The sequence below is a fragment of the Cololabis saira genome, chromosome 18 (assembly GCF_033807715.1).
Source record: "Cololabis saira isolate AMF1-May2022 chromosome 18, fColSai1.1, whole genome shotgun sequence".
Classification (NCBI taxonomy): Eukaryota; Metazoa; Chordata; class Actinopteri; order Beloniformes; family Belonidae; genus Cololabis; species Cololabis saira.
The window spans coordinates 2,527,309-2,547,391 of NC_084604.1; the positions used below are offsets into that span (position 1 = coordinate 2,527,309).

The window sequence follows — 20,083 nt, forward strand, 5'->3', positions numbered from 1 at the left end:
ACGGGATTACTGGGGGTGGGGACCGCAGGCAGGTGGAAGCAGCAACGGGATGACCGGGGGTGGGGACTGCAGGCCAGCACGCAGCTCCCGAAGCTCCGGCCCAATCAGCAAGCCCCAGGTTAGATTCAGGGTCGGGAAAGGTTGAGAAGGGGCAGGGCCAGGGAGAGGAGTCTTGACGGACAAACCTCTCCCCCGTGCATTCAGAGATGCTCTTCACCACCAGCAGAGGATGCTGCACCATGAACAAAAGAGAAGAAAAGAGAAGAAAAGGGGGGCCAGCACAAGAAACTACAGTAGCGATGGACAAAAATAATAGCTATGAGATACTTATAATAAATAAAAATGGAAATGGAGAAGAGAGGAAGGGAAGAGGAGAAGAGAGGAAAGGTGAAAGTTTCTTCTTCTTGGCTCTGATGGGGAAGTTTAAGAAACGTTTGCTGTTTCAGGACAGTCAGCGTTCCCAGATGTTTCAGCCAGGACGTTTCACTCATTTAAATACTGTGGAAGTTTATTTGGGGTCGTAGTCCATTTAGAAAACTCATCTATATCCGAGCATGATGCGGCCGCCCCCGTGCTCCAGAGTTGAGGTCTGCAGGACTTTTTGTTTTGTTTGTTTTGTTTGTTTTAATAACGATCATTCTGGCGAAACAGATTAATTGCAGTGTCAGGACACAACGATGCAGAACAATGTTCATCTATAAACTGTAATCTGGCTTCTTGATGGCGGTTTTGGAGCGATGAGCTCCCCTCACCGTGTGGTCCATGTCCATACAGACTGATCTTCTCTTAGTTTTCCAGGCCTTTAGCTCAGGGGTTCTTAACCTTTCTGACCTCGAGGCCCAATTATTTCAGTACAGAGCGGCCCAGGGCCCAAGTAAAAACCTTGTCAAATAAAATGATCATCACAGACTTTTATGAAACATGTCAATGTTAACATGCACATGTCAAGCTTGATTTATACTATGACAAATCAATCAGTTCAGGCTTATTAATAAAAAAAGATCAATAATTAGATTTTACTTAAATAAAAAAGGAAGGACTCAGAATAAAAAATATATATACATATAAATCAATGAATGGATGGCAGTAGAGCGGGTCGTCCAATGATCGGAAGGTCGGCAGTTCGAATCCCGCTACGTCCCAGTTGCTGTCGTAGTGTCCTTGGGCAAGACACCATACCCACGTTGCCCCGTGTGAATGTTTTTGAATGTTTGGTGGTGGTCGGAAGGGGCCGACTGACACTTCTGTCACTCTGCAGGGCAGCTGTGGCTACAAACGTAGCAGCTGTGGCTACAAACGTACCTTACCACCACCGGTGAGGATGTGTAGGAATGAATAATGGTCTCTGTAAAAAGCGCTCTGGGTGCCTTGAAGGGCGCTATATAAAACCAAGCTATTATTATTAATAAAAAGTAAAATAAATACATTCAAAATAATGTTAAATTAAATAAACTGTAAATGAAATTGAAATAAAGTGCAAATGAAACTATATTTGTGCATAGCAGAACCAGAAGAATCTTTATTTTCTTTCATATACATATAAAAAAAAAATACAATTTCCTTTTTATCTGCAGCTCTTAATGAGACACTTGGGCCTCTGAGACACAATCAGGTCCAGTCTGGGTGGAATGGGGGAAAGGCTCACTCTCAGAGTAGCATGCAGCGTTGCTCTGAGTCTGTTTCGGGCTTTGGGCTTAGTTGTGGCCACGATGGAGAATATAAAAATAAAGGATCACGCCGCGCTCGCTCTCCCCGTTGCTGGGCGCAGACCAAGTAATCAATCCCTGATACTGGCAGATCCAAGCCGACTCTGAGCGCAGACCAAGTAAACCATCCCTTATCCTGGCGGATTTAAACCTATTTTGTGCAAAACAAAGGATTTTCTCCGTAAATACAGGCCTTAAAGGAGCTTGAGGCTGTTTTTTTTATTTGCAAAATGTGCTGCAATTCGGTCCCGATTTTCCCGCGCTGTCCTGCGGATGTGACGTCACATGACGCTGCATGCACGTTCTCCCCGTTCTCCTGTGCCGGCTTCACTGTTGGCTGCAGTACCCCCAACGGCCGTCGTGGTGAAGGGTGGCGCTAGAGAGTCTCATTTCTTAAAAGCAGCCGCAAGCTCCTCTAACAGTACACGTGCAGCTAGATGAGTGTCCGAGGTAAATGGAACGTGCCGCGGCATTATTCTCCTCTTTTATAGAGCTCCCCCGCTTCTTCCTCTTGGTTCCCTCCTCCACCGGCTGGCAGTCAGTAACAACTGACTAACGCATTAGCGCCACCACATGGTCGGGATGCAGTCCCACGGCCCCCGCGGCCCAAACCTACAAAACAGAAATTTTTTTGCGGCCCACTAGGGGGCGCTCGCGGCCCAAGTGTGGGCCGCGGCCCTATGGTTAAGAATCACTGCTTTAGCTGAAGCCGCCTCCCTCCCGAGCGCTTCAATGGCTGCCGCACATTATTCCCACATTTTAATTCTCAATCCCAAGTTGCACAAAAGTACCTGAAACAGTAATTGTTTCCTCAACAGAAGGAAAACTTTTTTTTTTGTCATTTACTTTTTATTGGTTTTAGTTTTACAGTCAAACAATCAACATGAAGACCTATAAATCCGAACAAAAGTATCGCGGGGAAAGCAGAAGCGTACATAAGGGGACTGGTAAACACCTCCAGAAAAAAGAAGAAAAAGTACGTACATAAAGAATATTCTGATATTCCAGTCTGAAATCACCTGAAGTCCGGTCTTGTTGTAGAGACATATGTAATCCACTTTTGTCAATTATCAATAAATGCCTCTGTGTTCTTAAATTAAAAGTAATTGTTTCCATTCCATAGATGCGGTACATTATCAATCCATTCATCTACACTAGACCTCCCTCTTCAGCCATTTCTTTGTTATTGATTTCTTACAAGCCACCAGTAATATTCTCAGTAAATATTTATCTTTATTCCTCCATTCCAGTTCCTCTATATCCATCAAATATAACAAATTAAAGCAAAGAGTTATTTTTGTTGAAAACAGTCTCAAGAATTTGATGTACTCGCAACCAAAATGGGGTGACAACACCAGAATATGTGATAGTGATTCACCTCTTTGCTTCCACAACAGCTCCAACATTCTGTCTGAGTAGAATATGATCTCTTTTGATATGGAGTGCAAAAATAACGGATGACAAAATAACGGATGACATTTTTCCATGCATATTCTCTCCAGAGTGGAGAATTTGTTGGGAAAAAACAGTTTTAATAAGAAAGCAGGGAAAAGGAACCAGGTTGTTCTGTTCGTGACGATATGTTGGGAAAACACGGAGACGTCCAGGCGCCTGGTTCCAGCACACGTAGCAACTCGTAAGAGTAAAGGTGGAGTTTGGTGGTAGAAACGCGCTCACGTCCAGCTCCGTGTTGGAAACATGATTCTCTGGTCAGAACCGACGGCGGAGCACCAGGACGCCGGGAACCCCACTCTCAAAAGTGAACCTTTAAATTCAGCGCGGCTCCTCAGTCTGCCATGTTAAACCAGATGAAACCACGGCCCGTGTGAATACTCCATTCTGATTAGCTGGCAGGTGTACATTAAAAGTGATTCAGAGAAGAAGAGCCGGCTACCGCAGGACGGCCACATGAGAGATTTTGTGATTTCTTTTCATTTATTTGGTGAATTTAACAATTTTGATGACTGGGATGCAGAAGAGGAGAGAAAAGAAAATAGGTGAGCGGAGCTGAGCGGACTAGAATATCCCCCGTTACCAAGGAAACTGAGTTAGTTTGTTAAAAAACATTGTAATTTACCAGGTTCCAACGGCTGCAGACGAGAGATTAAATAGTCGCTCAGCTGTGGCTTGTTATAAAACTAATGATTTACACTGAAAACACATTAAAGCATGAATAACTGATTTAATATTTATGTTTTTTGGTAAGTGACCGTGGTATAAGCGGATAATGCCCTTCCAGGTGACATTAACATAAATATATGGACTTTGTGGAGGCAAACCTGGCAGAGGACGGTTCACGTCCCCGCGTCGTCCATATACAGGACTGTCTCAGAAAATTAGAATATTGTGATAAAGTTCTTTATTTTCTGTAATGCAATTTAAAAAAAAAAAAAAAAATGTCATACATTCTGGATTCATTACAAATCAACTGAAATATTGCAAGCCTTTTATTATTTTAATATTGCTGATTATGGTTTACAGTTTAAGTTTAAGATTCCCAGAATATTCTAATTTTTTGAGATAGGATATTTGAGTTTTCTTAAGCTGTAAGCCATGATCAGCAATATTAAAATAATAAAAGGCTTGCAATATTTCAGTTGATTTGTAATGAATCCAGAATGTATGACATTTTTGTTTTTTTAATTGCATTACAGAAACTCACAATATTCAAATTTTCTGAGACAGTCCTGTATTTCTGATAACGTACACCTCGTCGGGCATTAACCCTTACGTAACCACCTTGTTCCTGTGTTTGCATTCTTCTCGACATTGTGTTTGTTTCTGAACCAGAAGAGAGAAAGGGTTCCCAGATGTGTTCAGTTCCTGTGTTGTGGTTCCTGCTGCAGATGACCCGGTAGCTGAGAGACTCCAGCAGAGGAGGAGGAGCCAGGCCGACCCGCTGAGGAGAGTGCTGCTCACCACGCAGATGAAGGTCCGTCCTCACACCTGTTTCTGGGGGGGGGGCGCTCAAACACCATCACCCTTGGGGGGGGGGGGGGGGGGGGTCCGCTCAAACACCATCACCCTTGGGGGGGGGGGTCCGCTCAAACACCATCACCCTTGGGGGGGGTCCGCTCAAACACCATCACCCTTGGGGGGGGGGGGGGGGGGGGGGGGGGGGGGGTCCGCTCAAACACCATCACCCTCATTGTTGTGTTTCCAGCATCAATAAACCTTTTAAAACCCCAATATTGGCAATAACCTGAATTTGCACGGCCATGTAAACACCAATAACCCCTTTGAATTACTGGAATTTGCTCATATTCCGGTTTTTAAAAACCCCATAATGAGCCCTGGGTTACTCCTTTTAAAACCTGAATATTGGGTCATGTAAACACCAAACAGAATATCCCCATCAAACGGAACAGGAATCTGTTTTCTGCACATGCTCTGTTCACAAGGAATCCTGGTCTTTTGAGTCCAGGAAGTTCTTATAAACACGGAGAAACAAGACCAGGAGGAGACTAATCACTTCATAAATGTAATGTAGGATATGAACATTTCTGCATTTGTAGACGGTAGAAAGTACCGGGATAGAAGATTTACAAGAAGGTGAGAGAAAAGTTGCGTGAAGCAGCATTTGTTTTGAATTTGGATACAGGAAGAAGAAGAGGAAATGAGGGGAATTGCGTCATGATGTTCTCCGTGCGTCGCTGGTTTGATCCAGATATCCTGAATGATTAATAACCATGTAAACGGAATATTCCCAATGTTTCAGTAACCGGAATATTAACAATAACCCCAATTTTGACTGCATGTAAACGTAGTCATTGTTGTGTTTCCCTCCACAGAACCAGTTCGCTGCCTTGAAAGTGCCAAAGAAAGACGACTCCCAGATCGAAGGGCCCAGTATCGCCGACTCGTACGGGTTTAAAGTCAGCATGCAGAACCTGCAGGACGCCAAAGCTCTGCATGAGGTGAGCAGGTCCAGGAACAGGTTCTCCTGAGGTCCAGAGCTGGTCTGGTCCAGGAACAGGTTCTCCTGAGGTCCAGAGCTGGTCTGGTCCCCTGAATCAGGTCCAGGAACAGGTTTTCCTTCACCACTTCGCTTCAACGCTGTTTAAAACTCGTAAAAGCTGCTTCAGCTTTTCCAGCTCTCTTCAGATCAGAGTAGAATTTTGTAGAATTTTGTAGAATTTATTAAAGTTTAGCCCCTTGAGATGTAACATCTCATTTTCAAGGGGGTCCCAAGAAAACATACAACATTACAACACATACATACATACAGTATAGACATACATGACATAAAACACACACACCCCTCCCACACAACCCCTACCACATAAGTCTAGTTACAAAATAGACTCATTAAATAACTGAAAAGATAAATAAATAGATAGAAAAAAGGACAAAAAATACATAAATAAATTAAAAACATAGGCAATTTGTTTTAAGATGAGAATATAATGACAACTTAAAACAATGAAAAGAGGTAATAGAACGCAAAAGAGAGGAAGATTATTCCAATCTGATGGAGCTTTAAAATAACATGATCCTTTACCAACCTCTTTTAAAATTCTAATATGTCTGAGTGAGTATGGAGAGTTATATAGAATCATAAGTTCTTTTAAATGTGGAGGACAGTGAAAATAAACACATTTAAAAAGGAAGTGAAGCCAGTGAAACTGACTCTAGATTTGGGTTGAAACCAGTTCAATGAATCAAACATTAAACAATGACGTTGTGAAAGGACAACGTAACACAAATCTACACAATCAATACAGTCAGAGGTTTAAGATGGGGATCTGGAGTATTTTGATGAATAATATCTGCATAATCAACAAGTGGTGGTATGAGTTGAGAAATGAAGTGCTGATGTCTTTCCTCGTTCCCTTGGTTGGCTCTGCTCTCCAGGTCCAGCACCTCACACTGATGAGCCTGGAGCTGCACGCCAGGACCCGCCGTGACCTGGAGCCGGACCCGGAGTTCGACCCCATATGTGCCTTATTCTACTGCCTGAGCTCGGACGCGCTGCTGCCGGGCGACGGCGGCCAGGACGGCGGCGCCCGGCTGACCGGCGCCATCGTGGTGGACCAGGACCACGGAGGACACGGCCCAGGTGACAGCCAGCTTCCCTCCCACCCCCGAATCAGTGCGTGAGCGCGGCTGACGAGTAGGGCTGCAACGATTCGTCGACAAAAATCGATCATCAAAATTGTCGACAATTTGTCACCAGACGTGTTTTTCCAACGGAGTGAGGCGTCTCACTTCAATGCAATTTCTGCTGAGAGTCGTGTAGCACGATAGCGTCTCAGCAGCTGCGGGTAATAAAACTACAAAAGTTTGGGAGCATTTTAGCCTCGATACGGTGAATAAAAAGATGACTTGCAAGGTTTGCAAAGCCGACGTTGCTTTTCACGGGAGCACGTCGGTAATGCATTTGAAGAGAAAGCACGTCGGAGTGCTGAACGAAACAGACTCGCCTTGGTAAGATATTTGGTAAGATTCGTTAAATTAATTTGTTTCATTCGTTAACTTTGTTTATTTCATGTTATTTATTAGTATCATTTGAGCCACTCACAGCTACTCTCGTTGCTATAACCTCAATCATAATTGGTGATGCGTGAAAGGTGAAAAAGCTTGTGCGATGATGACAATGATGGATTTGCATCTAACGTTCTGTCATGTAACTATGAACTGTCAATTATCCATCAAGCTCCACAATGATCATGTTAACATTAAATCAGATAGATTTGTCGGGAGAACACACTAAATCAATGCATCTCTATTATCGTGCGGGCATAAATTCTCAGAGTTTAGCGGATGCGGGCGGGAGCAGGATGAAGAAAACAGTCCCGCTATAGCAGGGCTCTAGTGCCATCTTTCTAGTGTTTATTATCATTTGCCACATAATTAAAGCAACCTCATACTAAATTTTTAAAAAATTACTAATTATCCGATTAGTCGACTAATGGTTTTAATAGTCGGTGACTAGTGGACTGTTAAAATAGTGGTTAGTTGCAGCCCTACTGACGAGTGTGTGTCCCCGGCAGGTTGCAGCGAGACGGCGCCCCTGCTGGTCAGGTCCGGCGTCTCCGGGCTGCGGGTGACGTACGCCGCCGAGGAGAAGGTGCTGTTTGAGGAGCTGGTGGCGGTCGTGAGGAGGTGGGTGTTGTGGCCGTTGTTCCCGCCCGTGGGGTTGAGCGCAGGGGGAGTCTGACCCGGCGCCGTCACGGCTGTGTTCCTGCAGGTTGGACCCGGACATCCTGGTGGGCTACGAGGTGCAGATGCGCTCCTGGGGCTACCTGCTGCAGCGCGGAGCCGTGCTCGGGGTGGACCTGTGCCAGCAGCTGTCCAGGGTGCCAGGTACGTCTCTCTCTGCTGGCGTTGAGCTGAACACGCTGGCAGACAAACGTCATCACTAGGCCTGTGGTGAAAACATGGGACATGGGGTCCCAACAGCACGGGAGGTTCTGGGGGCAGCGTTGTGGGTTTGGGCGGGGGCTTTCAGAACATCAGGCTTCCCTCTGTAACCGTCCGCCTGTCCCTCCTCAGGTGACTCCAAAGAGAACCGCTTCTCTGCAGAGAGGGACGAGTACGGAGCCGACACCATGACTGAGATCAACATCATCGGCCGCGTCACCCTCAACCTGTGGAGGGTGATGAAGAGCGAGGCAGGTGTCCTGCAGACTCAACACTCTCCTCTCTGTCTGGTGGTTCTTCTGCTGCGCTGAGCAGCTGAGGCAACACTCGCCTGCAATCATTTAACAGATTGTAACTTGTAGGGATGATCCCTCTGAGACACAAACCCACGGGGCGAGCAGTCGCAACAACAAAAACAACTCAGTCGTACATAAATCAGACTGCAGTGGAGAACTCCACTAGTCGTGTAATCCCACGCCTACGGTGAATCAGTCACCGCTGGTCTTTTGAATCATTGCCAGCAGAAGCAAACACACGAAAACCAAGAAGTAGCGTGAGGAAACCCTTAATCTCACCATTCTGAGTGGAGCGCGACTGGATGGATCCGTTAACACAAGTGTCAGTCATCCGAACCATCAAGACCTTCCTGAGATACGTCCTAGTCCTGACTAGGCATGGGACGATATGAAAATTTCATATCACGATATTAGTGGACAAAAATATCACGATTACGATATTATCACGATATTAGCGTGTCGCTTATAAAATTCTTAAAATGCAAGGAAAAACACTAACCGTGGATCCACTGGTTCCTTCAGAACATTTATTCTCAAATCATTCTCAACACAGTGACACTTGAGGTAGAGAACAAATAGAGTACTGTAAATGTTATGCATTACAATGTGTAAACTATAGTACCGGTACTTATTTGAACTTTCTTTTTTTGTAAGAAAATACTTCCCTGAGAGTCGAAAGAAATAAGTGACAAATAGTGACAAAGTAGAGCCAAATGCACACTGATTGTATTACTCTCTGAAACTTTAACAGTGGCTGGCTGCTCTGCCTGCTCATCAACAATAACACACGTCGGGGGATTCTTCACTTCCGCCCGGCGCTCCGCCTCTACAGCTGGATCCGTATCCGGTCTGGGCCGGATATGCAACCGGGCGAGTGAATTGACACTTTCTTCCAAAAAAAAAAAAAAATTTTTTTTTTTTTTTTTTTTTTTTGGCGATAATTACAGTACCCCACGATAACGTTATCGCGGCCGTTTTTTATCGCGATATACGATAATATCGTATATTGCCCCATGCCTAGTCCTGACACCAACAGCTCAGCAGCTGGTCCATGTGGGGGGGGCAGAGGTCAGCCCTGAAGGGTTCTGGGCCCAGCAGGGACCTGATGAACCTGGCATGAAGGATGGAAGTCTAAGAGCCCACATATACTTGCTGTTTGAGCCTGCGTTCACGTCCGTTCGCGTGCACCACCAACGGCAACGTCGCTCGTGTAGTACGTGAAGAGAGAGCGCATAGTACCGGCGGTGACCGATAGGGGGCAGTAAGCAGAGCAACAGTTGGAAACGTGATTAAATATTTAGTAGCAGCAGTAGTAGCAGTAGCAGATTAGAACAACAAACAAGTTTACATGACAACATTGGATGAAGAGGAGATTCTAATTATTATTATTTGGTTGCGATCTCGGCAAAGGAAACTGCGCCAACGGAAATGGAATGTTAGACCGTGAATCAGCTGGTACCAGACCGGGACCAGCTGGTACCAGACCGGGACCAGCCGGTACCAGACCGGGACCAGCTGGTACCAGACCGGGACCAGCTGGTACCAGACCAGCTGGTACCAGACCAGCTGGTACCAGACCGGGACCAGCTGGTACCAGACCGGGACCAGCTGGTACCAGACCGGGACCAGCCGGTACCAGACCGGGACCAGCTGGTATCAGACCGGGACCAGCTGGTACCAGACCAGCTGGTACCAGACCAGCTGGTACCAGACCGGGACCAGCTGGTACCAGACCGGGACCAGCCGGTATCAGACCAGCTGGTATCAGCACCACTTGCAGGCAGAGCCAGAACTGCAGGTTGCGTATGCGTTCGGTGTCTTTTTTTTTTTTTTTTATTTTGTTTTTATTAGGCAACTTCATATAGAATACAATATCCACGTATTACAACTGTTTCCTTTTTTTTTTTTTTTTTTTTTTTACACATACTCGGCTGTTCCATACATATAAAAAAAATAAAATACAGTATATCCCTACACACATCTCCATATACATAAGTGTCCACAGTAGCATCATAAAGGTAGCATTGGACAATACAAACAAGAACAAAAACACACGTACAACAGGACGTAGACAGAAACTACATTAAGGGACAAGGCAAACCTGAACTCTCCAGGAGGTTTGGTGCGTCAATGAGGAGATTCGTAACCCAAAAGTAGTTCTTATCTTTCTCCAAATTTCCAGAGTGACTTTAGTCCACTCACTCATTTGGACTTCTCTCAGTGGAGTATCTAGAAAGGGCATAACATGTAGGGGTTTGGAGCAAAGGCTTTTTTCAATATTTAACCACCTGGTATCCTCAATGTCCTGGAGCCAAATTGTTAGCGGCTTCAGCTGTGCTGCCCAAAAATAGTGCCTGAGGTTTGGGAGTTTAAGCCCCCCCTCTTCCTTAGATAGTTGTTCAGTGTCTTTTTGAAAACGTGCACGTTGATGTGTCAAATGAACGCAGGATACGCGTGGCAGCCATGATGCATACGCATTCTGAACTGCAAGTATATCTGGGCTCTAAGGAGGTTCTGAAATCTGTGTGAGTTCAGGGGTTGGGGTTCAGTCTGGTTTCTGCAGAACCTTCACCTAGATGGTGTTTGTTTCTCCTCCAGGTGACGTTGAACAACTACAGCTTTGAGAACGTGGCCTTCCACGTGCTCCACCAGCGGTTCCCCCTCTACGCCCCGCGCACGCTGTCCGACTGGTTCGACCACAAGACTCACCTACACAGGTCCGTGTCCACGCCGGCCGCTAGGTGATGGTTACACCTGCTCCACCCGCAGCTGGCTCAGTCTGTCTGTGTGTGTGCGTGTGTGTAGGTGGAAGGTGGTGGACCACTACGTCAGCCGTGTGTGTGGCACCATGCAGCTGCTGCAGCAGAACGACATAATCGGCAAAACCAGCGAGCTGGCCCGGGTGTTTGGGATTCAGTTCCTGCATGTTCTGACCCGAGGATCGCAGGTACACACACACACACACACACACACATGCAGATGTGGCCCTGCAGAATGACCTCCCATAAGCCCCTTTGGACCAGGTTCTAGTTCTGGGCTGGTGTTGGATCCAGTCCAGTTGGTTGGGCGTCTAGGAAGCACTCGACCTCATGGAGCCACGTGGCCATGTCTCCTCCGTGAAGTTTAATCAGATCTTTGGTCTGCTCTGGATGTGAGGACAAGGTGGGGGTGGACAGAGGACCCCCACCCACAAGTCTCTTCATTTAGCTACGCCAGCGTTACCAGTGTTACCGGCGTTACCGGCGTTACTGGTGTTACCGGTGTTACCAGTGTTACCGGTGTTACCAGTGTTACCAGCGTTACTGGTGTTACCAGCGTTACTGGTGTTACCGGTGTTACTGGTGTTACCGGCGTTACCGGTGTTACCAGCGTTACCGGTGTTACCGGTGTTACCAGTGTTACCGGCGTTACCGGTGTTACCGGCGTTACCGGTGTTACCGGCGTTACCGGTGTTACCGGCGTTACCGGCGTTACCGGCGTTACCAGCGTTACCGGCGTTACCAGTGTTACCAGCGTTACTGGTGTTACCAGCGTTACTGGTGTTACCGGTGTTACCAGTGTTACCGGCGTTACCGGTGTTACCAGCGTTACCGGCGTTACCGGTGTTACCGGTGTTACCAGTGTTACCAGCGTTACCGGTGTTACCGGTGTTACCGGCGTTACCGGCGTTACCAGCGTTACCGGTGTTACCAGTGTTACTGGTGTTACCGGTGTTACCAGTGTTACCGGCGTTACCAGTGTTACCAGTGTTACCGGCGTTACCGGTGTTACCAGTGTTACCGGCGTTACCGGTGTTACCAGTGTTACCAGTGTTACCGGTGTTACCGGTGTTACCAGCGTTACTGGTGTTACCAGCGTTACTGGTGTTACCGGCGTTACCGGTGTTACCAGCGTTACCGGCGTTACCGGTGTTACCGGTGTTACCAGTGTTACCAGCGTTACCGGTGTTACCGGCGTTACCAGCGTTACCGGTGTTACCAGTGTTACTGGTGTTACCGGTGTTACCAGTGTTACCGGCGTTACCAGTGTTACCAGTGTTACCGGCGTTACCGGTGTTACCAGTGTTACCGGCGTTACCGGTGTTACCAGTGTTACCAGTGTTACCGGCGTTACCGGTGTTACCAGTGTTACTGGTGTTACCGGCGTTACCGGTGTTACCGGTGTTACCAGTGTTACCGGCGTTACCGGTGTTACCAGCGTTACCGGTGTTACTGGTGTTACCAGCGTTACCGGTGTTACCAGTGTTACCAGCGTTACCGGCGTTACCGGTGTTACCAGTGTTACTGGTGTTACCGGCGTTACTGGTGTTACCAGTGTTACTGGTGTTACCGGCGTTACTGGTGTTACCAGTGTTACCGGTGTTACCGGTGTTACCAGTGTTACCAGCGTTACCGGTGTTACCGGTGTTACCAGTGTTACTGGTGTTACCGGCGTTACTGGTGTTACCAGTGTTACCGGTGTTACCGGCGTTACCGGTGTTACCAGTGTTACTGGTGTTACCGGTGTTACCAGCGTTACCGGTGTTACCGGCGTTACCGGTGTTACCAGTGTTACTGGTGTTACTGGTGTTACCGGTGTTACCGGTGTTACCAGCGTTACCGGTGTTACCGGCGTTACCAGTGTTACCGGTGTTACCGGCGTTACCGGTGTTACCGGTGTTACCGGCGTTACCGGTGTTACCGGTGTTACTGGTGTTACTGGTGTTACCGGTGTTACCGGTGTTACTGGTGTTACCGGCGTTACCGGTGTTACCGGCGTTACCGGTGTTACCGGCGTTACCAGTGTTACCAGCGTTACTGGTGTTACCAGCGTTACCGGTGTTACCGGTGTTACCGGTGTTACCAGTGTTACCGGTGTTACCGGCGTTACTGGTGTTACCAGTGTTACCGGTGTTACCAGTGTTACCGGTGTTACCAGTGTTACCGGTGTTACCGGTGTTACCAGCGTTACCGGCGTTACTGGTGTTACCAGTGTTACCGGTGTTACCAGTGTTACCAGTGTTACCAGTGTTACCGGCGTTACCGGTGTTACCGGCGTTACTGGCGTTACCGGTGTTACCGGCGTTACCGGTGTTACCGGTGTTACCGGCGTTACCGGTGTTACCGGCGTTACCGGCGTTACTGGTGTTACCGGTGTTACCGGTGTTACTGGTGTTACTGGTGTTACCAGTGTTACCGGCGTTACCGGTGTTACTGGTGTTACCGGCGTTACCGGTGTTACCGGTGTTACCAGCGTTACCGGTGTTACCGGCGTTACCGGTGTTACCGGCGTTACCAGTGTTACCGGTGTTACTGTTGTTACCAGTGTTACCAGCGTACTGACCAGTGTTACCAGTGTTACCAGCGTTACCGGCGTTACCAGTGTTACCGGTGTTACCGGCGTTACTTGTGTTACCAGTGTTACCGGTGTTACCAGTGTTACCGGCGTTACCAGTGTTACCGGTGTTACCGGTGTTACCAGTGTTACCGGTGTTACCGGTGTTACCAGCGTTACCGGCGTTACTGGTGTTACCAGTGTTACCGGTGTTACCAGTGTTACCAGCGTTACCGGTGTTACCGGCGTTACTGGCGTTACCGGTGTTACCAGCGTTACCGGTGTTACCGGTGTTACCGGCGTTACCGGTGTTACCGGTGTTACCAGTGTTACTGGTGTTACTGGTGTTACCAGTGTTACCGGCGTTACTGGTGTTACCGGCGTTACCAGTGTTACCGGTGTTACTGTTGTTACCAGTGTTACCAGCGTACTGACCAGTGTTACCAGTGTTACCAGTGTTACCAGTGTTACCAGCGTTACCGGTGTTACCGGCGTTACCGGCGTTACCAGTGTTACCGGCGTTACCAGTGTTACCGGTGTTACCAGTGTTACCAGTGTTACCGGCGTTACCGGTGTTACCGGCGTTACTGGCGTTACCGGTGTTACCAGCGTTACCGGTGTTACCGGTGTTACCGGCGTTACCAGTGTTACCGGTGTTACCAGCGTTACCGGCGTTACTGGTGTTACCAGTGTTACCAGCGTTACCGGTGTTACCAGTGTTACTGGTGTTACTGGTGTTACCAGTGTTACCGGCGTTACCGGTGTTACTGGTGTTACCAGTGTTACCGGCGTTACCGGTGTTACCGGTGTTACCAGCGTTACCGGTGTTACCGGCGTTACCAGTGTTACCGGTGTTACTGTTGTTACCAGTGTTACCAGCGTACTGACCAGTGTTACCAGTGTTACCAGCGTTACCGGCGTTACCGGTGTTACCGGCGTTACCGGTGTTACCGGCGTTACCGGTGTTACCGGCGTTACCGGCGTTACCGGTGTTACCGGCGTTACCGGCGTTACCAGTGTTACCGGCGTTACCAGTGTTACTGTTGTTACCAGTGTTACTGTTGTTACCAGCGTTACTGTTGTTACCAGTGTTACCAGCATACTGACCAGTGTTACCAGTATTACCAGCGTTAACGGTGTTACCAGTGTTACCAGTGTTACCAGTATTACCAGCGTACTGACCAGTGTTACCAGTATTACCAGCGTACTGACCAGTGTTACCGGTGTTACCGGTGTTACTGGTGTTACCGGTGTTACTGGTGTTACCGGTGTTACTGGTGTTACTGGTGTTACCAGTGTTACCAGTATTACCAGTGTTACCAGCGTACTGACCAGCTTAAAGCGTGAAACTGTTTGGGTGTAAACCGGCCCCAGGTCAGTCACGTGCCGCCGTAAACGCTGCTCCTCCTCTCGCCTGCAGTACCGAGTAGAATCCATGATGCTGCGCGTGGCCAAGCCCCTGAACTACATCCCCGTGACGCCCAGCGTGCAGCAGCGCGCCCAGCAGAGGGCGCCGCAGTGCATCCCCCTGGTGATGGAGCCGGAGTCCCGCTTCTACAGCAACTCGGTGGTGGTCCTGGACTTCCAGTCGCTCTACCCGTCCATCGTCATCGCGTACAACTACTGCTTCTCCACCTGCCTGGGCCACGTGGACAGTCTGGGAACGTAAGGACACACACTTGCAGCCCCCTCCCTGCTGCAGCCCCCCGCTGCTGATGCTGGGAGCTAAAAAAACCCAGGTTGTTGCATAGCAACTGAAGGATGTGTGAGAGCTTCTGTCCAACGTGCACGAGTCTGCAGCGCTCGTACACGGCAGACATGAACAGGCTCACAAGCTCAGCAGAGTCTTGCATGTTGGGTTTTAACCTCCTTTTTTTCCAGTATTTTTCCTGTTTTTTGGGTTTTTTTAATACATCAGAAAACACAAGAAATCCTCCTGCTAGTAAAATGTCTATGTGTGGCTTCTTTAATGACAGTTTTGATTTTAAAAAATTTGAACATGTCACCGTGAAACAGTCGCTCACTCGCAGGCAGTTCTCAAGTTGTAAAAAGAAATCAGGGGGGATGGTGGATTTGATCATATGGGGACAGATAATTTGTGCTGATTACAAATAATATAATATAGTACAAATAATAGCAGTGACCAAAACACCTGCAGAAATACTGCAGGAATGACATAGCAGCAGTTAAATGCAGCCTTCTGTAAGCTTTAAATATCCACTGGGCTTACATCAAATACATCAAAACACAACAATAAAAAACACTTTTCTGAACTTATCAATATGACTCTGTCCTTCACAGGATAAGTAACATGGATCACTGCAAAAACTCACAATCTTAACAAGAATATTTGTCTTATTTCTAGTTAAAATGTCTCATTTTAGTAAAAAAAATCTCATTACACTTAAAACAAGACTCATCACTGGAAAAAACAACAATTTTCACCTGTTTCAAGTAGATTTTCACTTGAAATAAGTAGAAAAATCTGCCAGTGGAACAAGATTTTTTTGCTTGTAATAAGAAGATAAATCTTGTCCCACTGGCAGATTTTCCTACTTATTTCAAGTGAAAATTTACTTGAAACAGGTGAAAATTGTCAAATAAGTTATTTTTCTGGTGTTATTTTTCTGGTGAAGATTCTAAATGTTGAAATAGCAGTAAAACCACATTCATTGATGAAATGACATAAGGGATGGAAAGGAGGGATGGCAGTTGTACAGGGGGATGATTTGGACCGTTTTTATTTCAGGAGGGGATGCCATCCCCCTCATCCCCCCTCAACTCCAGTACTGCTCGCAGGTTGAGGAAAGAACGGAAGGATTATGGGTGGATGACAAATTTAGAGTGCAAACGTGTCCACCAGGAAGTACTTGGAGCCTTTGGAGGACTGGTGACCCCGTTGGGGTAACCAGGTCCAACACATGCAGGGGGAATGACCTGTAGTGTCACCTTCTCTCTGGAGATGCAGTGGCAGAACCATCTGCTGCCCCCTTGTGGTCAGACATGGCATCGCTGCGATGCAGGTGTCGGACACAGCCCCTTTTTTTCTGTTTTATAAAGTTGAGCAGCGCCCCCTGATGGCCACTTGGTCTCAGCTTCGTGGCGTTTCTCCACCTGCCGTCACAAACGCTGGCTTCTATTAGCAGACATTTTAAAAAGTTAGTCAAGTGGCGCTTCAAGTCCTACCTTCCATTAAAGTCTTGTTTAAGTCAATTCTTTACATATTGACAGGTGTAAGGTTCCATCCAGAAGGTCTTAACCAAGTTTAGTTTAGTTTGGATCATTACACCGCCAGATGTAGGTTAGATACTACGTTTTGGCCACACCCTCAACTTTGATTGGCTCCTAACTTTTGGAACTGCTGATGAACCTGTAACACCGTGTCCTAACTGCATGCGATGCGAGCGAGCGTCAGCGACAAAAACAATTCCATTGCTTTATTTTCTATTGGACTGTCCTAACTGGCTGCGAGCGACGCAGCACGACGCTGCCCCTTTTTGAGCTGGACTTTTGTCGGACGCTCTGTTTCTATTTTCTTCCTGTCACTCGCGTTGAAAGCCGGTTGAAAGCGCTGTAGGAAACAGTCATTTCAATACAAGAACCTCAATGAAGTGGCAGCTGCTGGAGGGAGATGGACAGAGAGCTGGAAGGTTCTGATAAGACAATAAGATATAATAATAAGATAATAATATAATAATAAGCTAATATTTCTGTCTGCCACTTTATTGGGTTTTTTGTATTGAAATGAGGAGGAATCATAGAGATAACTTCTCATTTCCACTAACTGGATCAGCCGTTCCTCATCATGACTGTTTCCTACAGCACTTTCAACCGGCTTTCAACGCGAGTGACAGGAAGAAAATAGAAGAACATTTAAATATCACAATATCAAGCTTGTTTTCTGTTTAGAAAGTACAAACGTAGGAAGATTACAAGTACTCGCCCATCTTTTACTTGTCTCTTTACTCTTTTAGGAGTTTCTTTCAGGAGCGCACACGGGCGGGTAGTGCGGTGAATAAAGGCTGATTTATGGTTCCGTGTAAAATCGACGGCGTACCCTACGGCGTAGGGTCTGCGTTGGTGTAACGCGGAACCATAAATCAGCCTTTTTAAAAAGCGAGTTTCAGCTGTCAATCAAAAGAACGTGGGGGCCCATAAGGGTTTCAGTGTTTCAGGACAGAGAGCGTCCGATGCCACGCAGTGCGATGCGATAGTCGGACGCTCGCGTGCAGTTAGGACAGGCTGTAAGATTGTAGCTGTCCAACGCCTCTGTGGAGGCGCGGTCCTCCCACCGACGGCGGGGTTCCACCGGGTCCACTTCCTGGACCTCTCACCATACTGTGTTTAGAAGAAGGCTGAGTTTCCTTGGACGACCTTCACACTCTGTTTCTGCTTCAGTCCTGACGAGTTCCGGTTTGGCTGCACCTCCCTTCGGGTCGCTCCGGAGCTGCTGTACCGGCTCCGTAACGACATCACCGTGTCTCCCGGCGGCATCGCCTTCGTCAAGGTACGACGCCTCCTCTGAGCAGTCACCCCTCGCTGAGGGGACGTGACCTTGCGTTGGGAACGTTGTTGAGTTGTGAGCCTGACGTGGGTGTGGCCTGTGTGCAGGCGTCGGTGCGGAAGGGCGTCCTGCCCAGCATGCTGGAGGAGATCCTCAACACCAGGATCATGGTGAAGCGCTCCATGAAAGCCTACAAGGACGACAAGGCTCTGACGAGGCTGCTGCACGCCCGGCAGCTGGGGCTCAAGCTCATCGCCAACGTCACCTTCGGCTACACCGCCGCCAACTACTCCGGACGCATGCCCAGCGTGGAGGTGAGTGCTCACCAGAGCCAGAGCTTCCTTTAAAGACGACTGAAGCCACTGGTTTTCATTTGTCTGAAACCGACGATGCCAGAAATGGAGATGTGATTTTTATATTGATATGTAAACATTAACTCAAGTTTGAGTTTATAAAGGTATAAATAGTTAAAAACAGTAATCCCTGGGTTCTGGCGGGGGTTACGTTCCAAAAAGAACCCGAGTTAGGTGAAATCTGCGAAGTAGCAACCTTTTTTTTTTTTTTTTTTTTTTCAATTATTATACAAGGCTTCAAATAGCGGAGATCAGTCCCGCCCCACCACGACCCGAGTAACTGGATCTGAACGGGAGAAAATGAAAAATGATTATGAAAAAAAAATACAATAAGTACAGTAGGACAAATTGTGACTGGTGTGTATTTCTCTGCTCTTCTGATGCTGCTGCATCCTGACTCTGTAGCGTCTTTTTCTCCTAAAGCCGCGGTGCAGGAGTGTTTTTACCAGAGAAGAACATAGTTATGGGTCGTTGTTGTCGCTCTTTTTTTCTTCTGGGTAAAAAGATTCTTCTAAACCGACATGTCACCATGGATTATATCTGAGACTGTAATGAACGATTCATCAAAGGTCCCGTTCTTGAGCTGCTGCTGAAGCTCAATGGTCGTTCTCAGCTTGTTGCTAAGAAACCAACGTTATTGACACAGGAAGTGAAGAAGCGGGGAGACTGTTTAGCCAATCAGAATGCAGAACACGATGCACAATGTAAATCCGTGAAGCAGCGAGTCGTGAAAGGTGAACGGCGTTACAGCCAGGGATTACTGTAGTTTCTTTCCTTAACTGACCGGATTAAAGTTCTCCGTCTCTAGACGGATTTCCGTCAGTTGGAAAATGAGGAAAAAAAAGAGAGAACAAAAAACATTTGCACGTGCGTTTTGTTGTGGTACAGTTTAGACTATCTAAACTCAAACTCAAACTTTATTTATTTATATAGCACCAAATCATACAATATAAATGCAACACATGGTGCTTTACATGCAGAATAAAATAACAATCAAAAACACAATTTAAAACATCCCATACGACCCCACCCCCCACGCGTTCACACACACTCACTCACGCTCATACACATGTGCTTAAAGTTTTAAAGATAATAACAAAGCTAAAGAAGTAAACACAATAAATAGCTGAAAAGACTAGATAAATGAGATCAGATAAAAGCCAAACTAAAAAGTGTGTCTTGAGCCTCCTTTTAAAAATATCAACGTTCTCTGCAGCCCTGAGGTTCTCTGGCAGGCTGTTCCATAGATAACTAACTAACTAACTAACTAACTAACTAACTAACTAACTAACTAACTAACTAACTAACCCTGAGGTTCTCTGGCAGGCTGTTCCATAGATAACTAACTAACTAACTAACTAACTAACTAACTAACTAACTAACTAACTAACTAACTAACCCTGAGGTTCTCTGGCAGGCTGTTCCATAGATAACTAACTAACTAACTAACTAACTAACTAACTAACTAACTAACTAACTAACTAACTAACTAACTAACTAACTAACTAACTAACCCTGAGGTTCTCTGGTAGGCTGTTCCATAGATAA

At 46.9% G+C, this 20,083-nt stretch overlaps 1 protein-coding gene across 1 annotated transcript in view; it reads left to right on the forward strand.

Annotated features, from left to right (window-relative positions):
• The window catches only part of rev3l (REV3 like, DNA directed polymerase zeta catalytic subunit), a 97,170-nt gene that overhangs the window by 60,578 nt on the left and 16,509 nt on the right, over positions 1 to 20,083 (forward strand). The window contains exons 15-25 of the mRNA XM_061747106.1: positions 4,553 to 4,638; positions 5,498 to 5,623; positions 6,561 to 6,765; positions 7,700 to 7,811; positions 7,897 to 8,012; positions 8,202 to 8,320; positions 10,964 to 11,082; positions 11,171 to 11,312; positions 15,099 to 15,343; positions 18,077 to 18,185; positions 18,290 to 18,496. Of these exons, the coding sequence (XP_061603090.1) occupies positions 4,553 to 4,638; positions 5,498 to 5,623; positions 6,561 to 6,765; positions 7,700 to 7,811; positions 7,897 to 8,012; positions 8,202 to 8,320; positions 10,964 to 11,082; positions 11,171 to 11,312; positions 15,099 to 15,343; positions 18,077 to 18,185; positions 18,290 to 18,496 (1,586 nt within the window). The remainder of the gene's footprint in view (positions 1 to 4,552; positions 4,639 to 5,497; positions 5,624 to 6,560; positions 6,766 to 7,699; positions 7,812 to 7,896; positions 8,013 to 8,201; positions 8,321 to 10,963; positions 11,083 to 11,170; positions 11,313 to 15,098; positions 15,344 to 18,076; positions 18,186 to 18,289; positions 18,497 to 20,083) is intronic.